The sequence below is a fragment of the Erithacus rubecula genome (assembly GCF_903797595.1).
Source record: "Erithacus rubecula genome assembly, chromosome: 21".
NCBI lineage: Eukaryota > Metazoa > Chordata > Aves > Passeriformes > Muscicapidae > Erithacus > Erithacus rubecula.
This window is the reverse complement of record NC_136673.1, coordinates 9,072,655-9,085,012: the sequence shown is the minus strand read 5'-3', so window position 1 is coordinate 9,085,012 and position 12,358 is coordinate 9,072,655. Positions and strand designations below refer to the sequence as shown.

At 51.3% G+C, this 12,358-nt stretch overlaps 1 protein-coding gene across 1 annotated transcript in view; it reads left to right on the top strand.

The window, feature by feature from the left end:
- The window catches only part of EHMT1 (euchromatic histone lysine methyltransferase 1), a 460,745-nt gene that overhangs the window by 45,277 nt on the left and 403,110 nt on the right, over nucleotides 1-12,358 (top strand). Inside the window, exon 2 of the mRNA XM_079324230.1 lies at nucleotides 9,775-9,862. Coding sequence (XP_079180356.1) covers nucleotides 9,775-9,862 — 88 coding nt within the window. The remainder of the gene's footprint in view (nucleotides 1-9,774; nucleotides 9,863-12,358) is intronic.

The window sequence follows — 12,358 nt, the reverse complement described above, 5'->3', positions numbered from 1 at the left end:
CATGAGCAGAAACTGAATCACTGCTCATGAGGATCTGGAATATGCAACTCTTGGAGTCTTCACCAGAAGAAGACAACAGCTGCCCGCAGGTACCGCAGGGTCCGTCCACCCCCCGTGCCTGGCGAGGCCCTGGCAGGGCAGGCAGCTCCTGCTGGGGCAGGAGAGGCCTTGGAGAGGAGGAGCAGAGCCGGGGAAGCATGGCCGGGGCTGCTTGTTCATTTGTTTGGATATTCCTGCGCGTGGCTGCCCTGTGCCGGGAGGGCAGGAGGGCTGGGATGGATCCTTCCTGCTGGGCTGGATCCTTCCTGCTGGGCTGGATCCTTCCTGCTGGGCTGGATTCAGCCTGCTGGGGTGGATTCATCCTGCTGGGCTGGATCCTTCCTGCTGGGCTGGATCCTTCCTGCTGGGGTGGATTCATCCTGCTGGGCTGGATCCTTCCTGCTGGGCTGGATCCTTCCTGCTGGGGTGGATTCATCCTGCTGGGCTGGATCCTTCCTGCTGGGGTGGATTCATCCTGCTGGGCTGGATTCATCCTGCTGGGCTGGATTCAGCCTGCTGGGGTGGATTCATCCTGCTGGGGTGGATTCATCCTGCTGGGATGGATCCATCCTGCTGGGATGGACCTGTTCTGTTGGGATGGACCTGTTCTGCTGGGTTGGATTCATCCTGCTGGGATGGACCTGTTCTGTTGGGATGGACCTGTTCTGCTGGGTTGGATTCATCCTGCTGGGATGGACCTGTTCTGCTGGGATGGATCCATCCTGCTGGGATGGTTGTTCCATGGGCGCAGCACTCGGCATCGCCGCCCCCAAACCTCGGGCTTTGTCTCCTCGTGCCTTTCGTTTGTCTCCTGGGGTGGGGAGGCTCACTCGGGGTTGGTTTGGTTTTGGGTTTTGTTAGGGGGTTTTTAGGATTTGTTTGTGCTTTTTAAGTGTGAAGTTTCTGGAAAATTCTCCAAGGAGCTCTCCCTGCTTGTAACTCTTAGAAGAAAAAAGGAGCAAAGCCTGGGGTGCCCGGGCTGCTCGAAGACTGAAGTGAAGAACAGGGCCTGTGGCCACATGGCACCTCCTCACTGGGTCTCTTTTGACAGCCTCTGCCTAGGACTCACTTGGGTGAAGGCCAAAGCCAACCATATTTTACTAGGAAGAAACAATCCTTTTTATTTTGGGGCGACTTCCTCCCCTCTCTACTTATTTTTATTTTTTTTTTCATAGTAGCAATCCAAGGAAACAGCTGAGTAAAAGGATACGTCCCTGGTTGATTTCATGGCAGGAGGTCCATGCCTGAGACATATTTTAAAACTCAGCCCCCTGGCTCTGTCCTTGTGATTATTTTTTGTTTTGCTCTGTGATTTGTGTTTCACACAAGAACTCTGTTGGCTGCCACAGACCTCAGTGAGATTTGGGATGGACACAGAAGGTCCCCAAGATTGTGGAAGGCACAGACATCCCAGCAGAAGACTGGCCTGAGCTTGCTGTGCTCCAGGGAGACCCTCAAAGCTGCAATGCAGACACAATATTGAATTTTCAATCAAGGAGCAAGATGTGAAGATGGCATTTAAAAGATTAGGGGGCTTACACAGCCAATCTGTGATACCTAATCTAAATATCTATTGTGTCTTCACTGGACTATAAATGTGCTCGTTGTTCATCATCCACAAGAAAAGGAAAAGGCATCAGGAGTCACGAGGAGAGAGATGAGATTTCTCTTTAACAGTGAAGAGCTGAGGCCTTGACCTCCTGGCTGAGCAGCTCCACCCAGGGAGAAAATGGGCTTTGTGCTTGATGGAGGCTGAGAAGACAGCCAAAAACGCACTGAGCTGTGTGAGGTGTGCTCCTGTGTGGTGGTGGCACTGGTGACACCGGTGTGGCACTGCCGAAAGCACCCAGCGCTCTGTCCCTGCCAGCTGGGGCCTCTGGAACGTCTGCAGAGATGCAGAAAAGCCTGACCTACTTTGGAGAGAAGAGAGCTGCTGAGGTCTGGGCTTGGCACTGCTTCTCAGCAAGGGTTAAGGGCCCAAAGTGGGGCCTTTGGGTCTTGGTTTTTTTCTGTTTCATGTATTTAACTGACTGTGCAGTGCCAGCACGAGCTCTTGCCCTCGTCCCAGAGCATGCTTGGGTAGAACTGGGCTCTGTGGCACCCATGGGGCACATTCCTGCAGCTCAGCCTCTGTGAGACCAGCCCTGGGCAGGGGGCAGAGGCAGCTCCATCACCTGGCTTCTCTGAGCTCTCCCATGTGGTGCCACCTCCTAAGGAAAGAGGATTGTGTGCACCTCATGCAATGGCAGTGAGTTGTTTTATTCAGGTAAACAAGGAGTTTTCAGGAGTTCCACTCTCCTGGCCAGCTGGTTTGGGGGAGGGCTGGCTTGATTCCTGCCTCTCCTCTTTGTTTTCCTTTTGCTGCTCATCCCTATAGTTTTTCCTTCTCACCTTGCTGCTCCTGGAGCAGAGAGTGGTCGAGGAATGGCCGCAGCGGGAGGGTGGCCGTGTGTTGGGGTCAGCCCGAAGGCTGGGGCCACTGATGGCGTGTGCTCCCTGCTTGCAAGCCTTGGAGGACCATATGTTCCTGCAGTGACATGGAATGTCAGTGATTTGGAAACAAATCCCTGAGTTTATAATCCTCAACTCCCATTTTCAGCCAGTTATTTTTTCTGACTTCTCCAAATTCAGGGTTTTGACACCATTCCCTTTTTACAGACCCTTATGGCCCCTCGTGTTTCCAGTGGGATTTGTCCCTCTTGTGCCTGTGTCAGCTCCTTGGTCTCTTGGGTGCAGGATAAGTGTCTGGCTTTGCTGTAGGGTGCTGTTGGTCCTGGAGGGGGGCAGAGGAGAAGGGCAGCCTGCCAGGATTTACAGTAGTCAGGAAAGCAGCAGGAGTGAAGCTCTCAAACTGTACAAGCTAATTGGAAAGCATCCATTAGAAAGAAAGAAAAGGAAAATATAGAAGGAGAGAAAATGTTGAGCAAGCTTTTAAAAAATATCCTGGACTCCAACACAACAGCTTGCATCCTCCAAACCAGGTGATTTATTTACATTTTTCCTTCAGTCCCCATCAGGAGGGGGAAGGATGTGGAGAAGGGTTGAGGCAGTGGGGGTTAAGCAGGTCTGACGTGCAAGTGTCCTCCCTGCAATGCTGCCATACTGTGCCTGAGCAGCACAGTGACTCTTGCAAAGGAAGCTTTTCACAACTTGTCCTTGTTCCAAGGATGAGGAAACCTCCAGCTTTTCTGGCATTTTCTCTCTGTCAGAAGTCAGAGCTGCTTTCACCTGTGAAGTATGATCAGCACAGGCAGGGAGAGGGCTGGAATGGAGCGGGGTTCCGAGCAACCTTGCAAGGCTTTTCATGGAGTTCTTGGTGTTAAATGAGGAACATTTCCCCTCCTCCTCTCCTCGTTTTCCTGTGTGGCTGCAAAAATACTCTGGTTTGCATTTAAAGGAGAAAACTGTATGTGCTGGGACTAAGCCAGCTTGTTTATTTAAGGGAAATACCATATTTCCAACCCCTTTTCTCACAGAGGAAGGCTCGACAGAGGATGGCAGACTGGGCTGGGGATGATATTTTTAGGTGACATCGAAGCACAGTTGTGATTCAAAGAAGCTAAAAAATCATGGCTGGCATTTTGCATCCAGCCCTGCCAGTTCCTCCTCCCCACTGCCCCCACAGGGGTTAACCTCTCCCTTCAAAGCAGGTGGATTTTCACCTAAACCAAGGAGGAAAAAAGGAGAAAAAAGAAACAAAAACCATCAGAAAAAAACAACAAACACACCACCATCCCTCCTCAGGCTCCTACTTGCCCATGCTTTTGCTGTGTGCCTGTCCCAAGGGGGTGTTTGTGGCGGGGCCGGGGGCCGGGCAGGGACACGGGCCCTGTGTCCCTGTCAAAAGATGGCAGGGCCGTGTGTCCGTAAACAATGCGGTTATGAAATGGCAGCGCGGCCGCGCTGAGCATGCTCGGGAGCTGCCTGTAGGGGGAGGCGAGCCAGAAAGATGATCTAATTCCGTGCAATTCTTGGGATTGAAGGAAAAGACCAGGCTCCACTCTTAATGACAGAGCAGAAAAACCAGGCCCCACGCCGGGGACGAAGCCCGTAGGCCATGGAGGAGAGGGTGTGAGGATCTCCCACCTCCAGGACTTCGGGTGCTGGGCAGCGCTGTGTCGCTTCCTCGCCCTCCAGCAGAGTAAGGCCTTGGTGAGGTTTTGCTGTAGTTATTAGAGGGACAGGCCCGAGGGTGCAAGTTTTGTGATTATGATTATTTTCATTATTATTTTGTCTTTTTTTTCCCCCCCTTCTCCCCGCCCGCTCTCCCGGCTCGCAGGCACCGCTGTCTCGCTGCTTGGCCGCTCCATGGCCGGAGTGGCCCAGGTGGAGGTGGTGTGGGCAGCTCAGCCAGCTCCTCGTGGTCCCACAGGAACCCACGGGGGGCTGTCCCTCCTCTGCTGCCCCACCTGCCCTTTGCTGGGCACCATGGGGATGGGCAGGGGCACAGGGGCTGCTCCGCCGGCTGCGGTGCCGTGGGGTGGGAGGAAGAGGAGCGTGGAGGCTGAAGAGCCCCATTGATGGGGGTGAGCTGCCTCCCAGCTCCCCTGCCCTGCACTGCTGCAATCTGCTTGCTCCAGGCTCCTCTTGGTGCTCTGGTATTGTCCTGGCTCAGCCAGTTCCTGGGGACTGGGTGTTTCTGAAATGGTTGGTTTGCTTTTGCTAGAGGTAGTGATGAATCTTGGTCTCCATTTTAGGGTTTTCTTCCCCCTCCTCCCCTCCTGGGGGCTAGGAGAAGGCAGGCAGCAGCTGGACTCCTTGCTACCCTCAGCCCGTGGAAGGAGGGGACGCCTTTGTCTGCTCTGGATTTACATTTGCCTGCACACACAAGTTGCACTGGCTTTAACTCTACTGGGATGCAGCTAGATGGGCCTGGAAGCAGTGAGGAAGTGTAAATCGATCTCCCCTTTCCAGGAGGGCACGGGCTCTGCAGACCCCCCTTGCCTGAAGCCTGCACGCCATCGTGGAATGCCTTGTCTTGGGAGAAGTCACTTTAAGTCCTGTTGTGTTTCATGCACATGTCTCCGTGTTCCCAGCTGTTGCATGCAGGGACTTGCACCTCTTTCTGTGCTTCCCCCCTGCTCGGGGAGTTGACGTGTGCGGCTGGAATAGGAGAGAGGACATGGGGGTTGAGAAGGAAATGTTTCTTTGCTATGGAGAAGAGTCTGGATGAAAGGATTTCAGGAGACAAAAGAATTGCAAAGAATTTGATTTGGGAGCAAACTTCAGGCTGAGGGCAGTGCTTGTTGTGAGCTGCAGATAAAATTCCATGTTCACATGATTGCATGAGGCTTATAAGGAAGTGGCCTTAGCCTGAAAAAAAGGAGCTTTGAGACTGCTTTGTAGGCCAGGTATGCTGGTGGATGTGTTTCCTTCCTTCTCCAGATCAAATGCTTCTGTTGTTTCTAATGACAGGCCGTGGTCAGCGTCCCCACAAGCCTTGAGCCCAGGCCTTGCCCAAGCTGAGTGTTGAGATCTGAAATGAGCAGCCTCGCCGTGCCTACAAAAGAAACATTCTCTTTCTACAAACATTCTCTTAATCATTACTTCCTATGTAATTAACTACAAAATGCTTGTCTTCTCTTCAAGGCAAAGGTTATTATGAGCAGGTTGGTTTGGGTTGTGTTATTTTTATCTTTTTTAAGAGAAGGAGGGAAAAAATGAGTGAATAAGAATCTGCTGCTGGTGAGGTTGCATCATTTGTTGAGAGATTTGTCTCTGCCTTGCTCCGCCGTTGCTGCAGCCCTCGTTTTCCTGGCTGGTGGGAGCTTTCCCTGGGGCTGTGTCCCGAGTGGGGTGTAGTGTCACTCAGAGGGGTTGGTGGCAGCTGGATGCCCCCAGGCAGGATCAGTGCTGTCCATCCCGCAGAGCTGTTGGTGCATCCTCTGCCCCGGATGGGAACAGGCACTTGGAGGGGTCTCCTCTCACAGCCCTTCCCGATGGCCCTGCTGCGTGTGCACAGCTCTGCTCACAGTAATGCTGCTGCCGAGCCTTCAGCTCCCAGACCGTTGATTTTTAAGACATTAAAAAAAAAAAAAAAAAAGACAAAAAAAAAAAAAAAGACCCTGGTGAAGGTAGACATCTTGGCACCTCAGCCTGCGCTCCTTCCCGGGCTGCCGGGAGAGCAGGGAGCTCGGGCTCATGATGTAACTCTGCTCCCTTGGGCTCGGTAAGCTGCAATATGTTGGAGTTTTGCTGTGCATGTGTTGTCTTTGCCTCTGAAACCTGTTTGGACCTTTGCGAAGGGCACCTGGATGGCTGATGAAAATGCCAAGGAGAGGAGGCTGCGAAAGCTCTTTATGTGTTTCCCAGCTTTGTTCTTTTTCTCTTCTTTCTTTTCCTTTGTTTTTTTTTTTTTTTTTTTTGGTGGGCTTTTTTTGCTTTATGGGATTTTTTGTTGTTTGTTTTAAAGGCACCACTGTGGTTTGTAGTCATCATCTGTTTGGAAATGCTGCAGAACCTTTCCTTGGCTGGTCTGACCTGTCTTCCATCCCCTCCAAAGACCTCATGGAGGAGAGGAAGCTTGTTTTCTTGTAAACAGAGGCAGGAAAAAATTAAACCAGCAGTAGCTCCTCTGCTTGGCTCCTCAAGGCTCTTAAAACCCTTTCAAAGACCCAATCAGTCTTTCTTCAGATGCACTAATTTTTTCTACCCTTTGAAACCTAAAAAATAAGGTTGGGGGGGGGCAAGAATACTTCATGACTGGTGGTGTGTGCTCTTTATGGAGGTTCTCCAGCCATGGATGGTTAATAATCAGTCTGGGGTGGGCGAGGGAATGGAGGCAGGCGGCTGCGAGAAAGGGGGAAAGGAGGAAAAAAATAAATGGAGCGAGTGAGACTTTTATTGTGAAGCAGCGTGTGCTTGGCAGTTGGCTTTGTTGGGACTGCTGCAAGAGCAGACATTTCTCGGCGGGGAGGGTGGGTATAGGATTTCCCTGCCAATCGGGAGCGGACGGATGGGGCATGGGGAGGGTGAGCAGAAAGGGAAGTTTGCTCTGGATTTAAGGGAGGGGAGGGTAAAAACCCCCAACACACACACACACACACACACACACACACACACACACACAAGCTGGAGGTGCTGACCCTTGCGGTGAAGTTGGTGCTAAGTTGGCTGGGTGGAGCTGGGTGGGGATGAATGGTGCTGGGTGCCCATGGGTGCCCCTCGGTGCTGATGGAGCAGGATGGGAGAGCTCTGGCCTGGGGGGACGAGGCTTCGAGTGCTTTGCTGGAGCTTCCTTCTGATCAAAATGCTTCAAAATTCACAGTTGGCTTTTTATTTTTATTTTCAATTCTTATTTAATTTTTTTATCTTGATGCTGAGTTTTTGTTGGGAAGTTATAACGTTGTCCCCTCTGCTAGTGAAGGGTTTGTCTCTGAGGTCTGGAACAGGAGAGTCTGTGAGATGCCACCTCAGCCAGCCTTGCCTTGGCACCCAGCTTTTGTACTCTCAAAGGACAGAAGTGATGGTTTCTCTCTTGGAGTTGGGAATTCTGCTTTGAAAGCTGGGCAGGCAGCTCTGAGCTGCTGGTGACTGCAGTGAGCAGGGAGGGTGGTCAAGGTCTCATTGTCTCCAGGGCTCCTGCAGTGCCTTTTCCTCATGGGCAAGCAGCAGCAATGCCTCTGTGGAAGGGAGAGCGTGGGTGATGTGTGGAGAGAGGCTACTGCTTAGAAAATATAGAAAAACTTAGGCTCAGATGGCTAAGAATGGCCCCTGGAAATCCTGGGGCTTCTTGTATGAGTCAGTGGAGTAGCAGGAATATCAAGACCTCTCCTTGTTGCAACAAAGGTTGGGAAAACAAACTGATCCCTGTTAGACTGACTGAGGCTCTTTATTTGCTGCTGGTGCCCCTGGCTGTGGTGGGAGCCAGGGGTGCCCTCCAGCACTCTGAACTCTCTTTGCTCAAGCCTTGCAGCAGGATAATCCATGAGAAAAATTGAGGTTATTCCCAATTTGCAAGGGATCTGACTAGAGGAGAGGTAGGGTTTACAAGCCTATGTTTGCAGCATGGATATATATTACTGGCTCAGCAAATAATTAAATAAAACAGCTGCTCTATGTTCAGAGTTTGGGCTGTTTTTATGATCATTTCTTAATGGAAACTGTTGGCTAGTGCCTGCTGAAGGTAGGTTCTGTGTGAGGCTGGGCTGAGCAGAGCTTTCCAATGCTCTCAGCAGATTTTTGATCTCTGACTGTTGGTCTGAAGGTGCTGTGCTTAGAGCACAGGTTCCTGGTGTGAGAGCACTGGGATGTGGCTGGGTTTGTGTGAGATTGTGCTCAGGGCAGGCTGGGGACAGGCAGGGACAGGCAGCCACCCACAGCCTCTGTCCTGTGCTGCAGGAGCCATCCTTGAAGTGCTCTTAGCTCTGGTGGCAGGTGATGGAGGCTTTCCCAGGAATCTGTCTCCTCCTTCCCTTGGTGTGTGGCTCTGCCATGGTGGGTTTGGGTGCAGGACAGGGCAAGCCTACAGAGACCTGGGGCTGGATGAGCCCTGCCTGGGGCTGGGGGCTGCTCTGAGCTCCCCAGCCTGGCTCAGCAGGGTGGGTGCTGACAGCAGCAGCAGCACCAAGCCCGTGTGCCCTGCCAGCTCTGGACAGTCCAGGCAGGATGGGCGAGGCTGTAAGGTGTGGGAGCTGCCACACTGCGCTCCCTACGTGTCTCATCCCCCTCACTGCTGTAAGGGAGGTGGGCAGGTTGTTTTTCTTTCTTTATCACCCAGTGTGCTGTAAACCCTGTGATTTGCATGGCTGCAGGCACCATCTGCTCCCCGTGCTGGTCTACAACAGTTGGTCTGACCTGGGCTTATTCTTGTGCTGCTGAACCCGGCAGCGACCTTCAGCTCTGCAGGGCACTCCCCATCTCTGCCTCCACACCAGTGCTCTCCTTCAACACAGCTGTGGCAAAGACTCCTAATAGTTCATTTTTTTAAAATACCATTTTCCTTCTGGTTTATTTTGGTAGGGTTTTTTTTTGTGTGTTTGTTTTTTGTTTGGTCTTGCTACTTTGAAATAGAAGGAGAAGGTATTAAGGCTGCAAACCTGAGCTAACAGTGTGATGCCAGGAGTGTGAAAGGCGGAGGAGATGAGCTGGTGTTCCCTTTTTGCATAATTTTTTCTTTCAGAAAAGAGGGGGATAAAGAAAAATTGCTTTCTATAGAATTAAAAATAGAGCTCATTAACTTTAATAAACATGGATGTTATGAATGAGGAGTTAGCTGTAGCTGACTAGTGGTTTGCATTTTTGGATGTTCATTTGAATGAGCTACAAAAAAACCCAACCAAGCCACCAAAAGCACATGGGCTGGAAATGTTGATAAATGAGGCCCTAGTGAGAACTCTGATAGATCTGCCTCCCCCACCCAAAGCCTAAAAAGTTTTGGGGGATTCAGAGTCACCTCCTCAGGATGCCTTTCACACAGCCAGACTCAGCTGGATTCCCAGGCACGTTGCACTGGGAAAATCTGTCTGGCTGCATCCAACCCTGAGCTGGGAGGTGCCAGCCCTGGGCACAGCCTGGAGCCCCTGTGCTGCTGGGGCTGTCAGCTGGGGCCAGCCTTGCCGTGTTTTATCTGTGACCTGTGCCTTGGTGGCAGCTTCCTGGCAGCCTGTATTTTGCAGAGGGAGGTTTGGCTGTGCTGTAAACAGGATGTGTCCATGATTGTCTCTTTTTTGAATGCACCGTGTGTCTGAGCACTGAGCTCAACCCTGATGTTTCTGTTTTTTCTCCCCACCATAGCGAGCAGTGCTGAGTAAGGGAGAGCCAAGGAAAGACAGCTGCATGAAGACTGAGCTGCTGAAAGACATCACCAACAACAAAGAGGAAGGTGAGCACCTGCCCTGGTTGAGGGTCAGAGCTGGCCATGATGGGGACCAGACTGGGGGCTTGGAGATGGCTCAGTGCCCCCAGCACCTCAGGTGTGCTCCCACAAACACAGGCTCCCTTCTCCTGTGCTTACCTCTTCTACTAAAGATGCAGATTGGCTTTTCAGTCCATCCCTCACCACTCCCCTGAAGAAGGAGATCTAATTTTCACTTATGCTTTGGTGTGAAGCACACAGGAGCTACTTTGAACTTCCTGTGTGTGGCTGGTTTTAGCTGAACTCTGATCCCTCCCCATGTTGACCTTTTCTTCCCTCTAGGAACATTGACTTTCTGTTTTGCTGTGGGTTTCTGTTCTGCAGAGCAGTCCCAATGACTGCAGGGTGGCTGGAGGGGTCAGACACCCCACACCTCATGGCTCCTGTGTGGGTTCTGCAGCTTTTACTGTGCAGGATGCAGCACAGGTTCTTCAAAGTCTTTTCCTGCAGGGTTGTCTGTGAGTTACATGCACACAAATTTAAGGGCTTAATGAATGTGTCAGTGGGATTAGGGAAGAAAACCCCACCACCCTTTATCTTTCTCCCAACTCCCTCCTTTCTTTCCATGGTTTTGTTATTCCTGGACTAGTTACTTCTCACAGCTCTTCAGGGATTTGGTGTATTTTTGTTCTCCTTTTCATTATAGAGCATTAGGAAAGCACTGAACTGGCCTCATCTAAATCTGTTCTCTTATCTAGAAACAACATTTTGGACTTAATTCAGCTGTGTGTGAGTACAGCATTGCTTTTTCTCTCTTTTCTGTCTAGCATAATGTTTTGTCAAGCTGTTCTAGTTAGAAAGTAAAGCTCAGAACAGGCAGAAATACTGAATGCTGTGTCAGGTGCTTGGATATTAACTGGGAGCACAGGAATCCTGCTGCCAGCAGTGGTGGCATAGGGACCTCTGGTCTGGGCAGAGCAGAGACAAAGTCTGAGGTGTCAGGAGGTGCCAGTGGGATGTTCTGTTGCTCTGGGGGAAACTCACTTTGATCCCTTGCCTTTCTTAGCTCAGGATTATAAAGCTTGTTAGTGTAGCTCTTGGTTGATCTTGAGGTGTCAAGAATCTGTGGAGGTAAAAAATCCAAAAGAAAGGTGGGAAGAGACATTTCTGTGCCTCTTGACTGATTTTGACTTGGAGCAAATGCTGTGTCAGAAGGAAGCTGAGAGCTCTCCCCGTGCAGAAACAGTCCTGAGGCTTCACAAGGTGCTGAAATTCCAACCACTCCAGTCTAATGTCCAGTTCTGTTCCCAGGGAAAGGAGGCTCCTAAATGTGAGTCTGTTCTGGAATGTTCAGAACGTGTCCTTGCCTCTGCAGGCACGCACGAGTGTCAGACCTTGGGGTGTGTGTGCTGTGCTGGGACATTGTCCCTGCTGCCCCTGGCTCCCCAGCTGGGATCCTCAGGGCATCATCACCACCAGAACACTGGTTCACAGCCCAAAAGCCTGGTAATAACAGTGTTTAGTGCTGGCACAGGATTCACATTTTTGACTGTTGCATGAACATGAAATCATTCCAGCAGACTCACAGGATGGCATGGAATAGTTTCTTTGAGCTGTTTCCTGGCTTGGGCATGGAGCTGGGATGTGAGGATGGAAAAGCAACCTGAAGTCTCAGCTTTCTCTCTCCAGGTTTTCTTGAACAGTCATTTTCCTGTAGTGAGAAGGATGGTGCTGTTTAATGTCTTTGTCAGTGGCATAGACTGGTTTGGTTTGGGCTGCTGAGGGTGTGTTTGATGGGAGCCATTGTGTGACTGAAACTGTTCTGGATTGTGCCCCTTTGGAAAAACCACCCTGTCAATATTAAACCTGGAATCTAAACTTCCAGAGGCTTGAAGCTGCAGATGCAAAGGCTGACTAAGGGTGCTGTTTGGGCTAAAAGCTTACTGTGACTTGCTCTGTTTTCCCCTCTTTTCACTCCCCCCTGACTCAGGGCAGGTCAGGTTCCATTAGGAATTGTGTTAGCACATCCCATAGTTTCACAGCTGCCTCTGAATAACCTTGCACCAGTTCCACCTCTGTACAGACTTGAGTCCAAGACAGGAAATTCAGGTAACTTGAAGCCTTGGCTGATGCTGAGGGGTGTGACCCCAAGGGCTGCCAGCTGCAGTGGTGCCTGTGAGCACTGCCTGGCTCCAGCTCTGGTGGACATCACCATGTTGGAGATCTCCATGAAGATCTGTGGCAGGGAAGGCTCCTGCTGTGCTGGGGCACTAGCTGAGCTGCCCCAGCTCATAATGACAGGATCACACACTGGTTTGGGCTGGAGGAGACCTCAAAGCTCATCTCATTCAACCCCCTTCCACAGACCAGGGTGCTCAAGCCCCATCCATCCTGGCCCTCATTGCTGGGCTGCTTTGAGGCAGTGGCCCTTTCCTGGTGCTTGTCAGCCTTCATTTGGTCCATCTCAGCAGCTGGGGGTGGGTTGTTGGTGTTTGGGATGGGGTAGGAGGCCCTTAGGTGGGC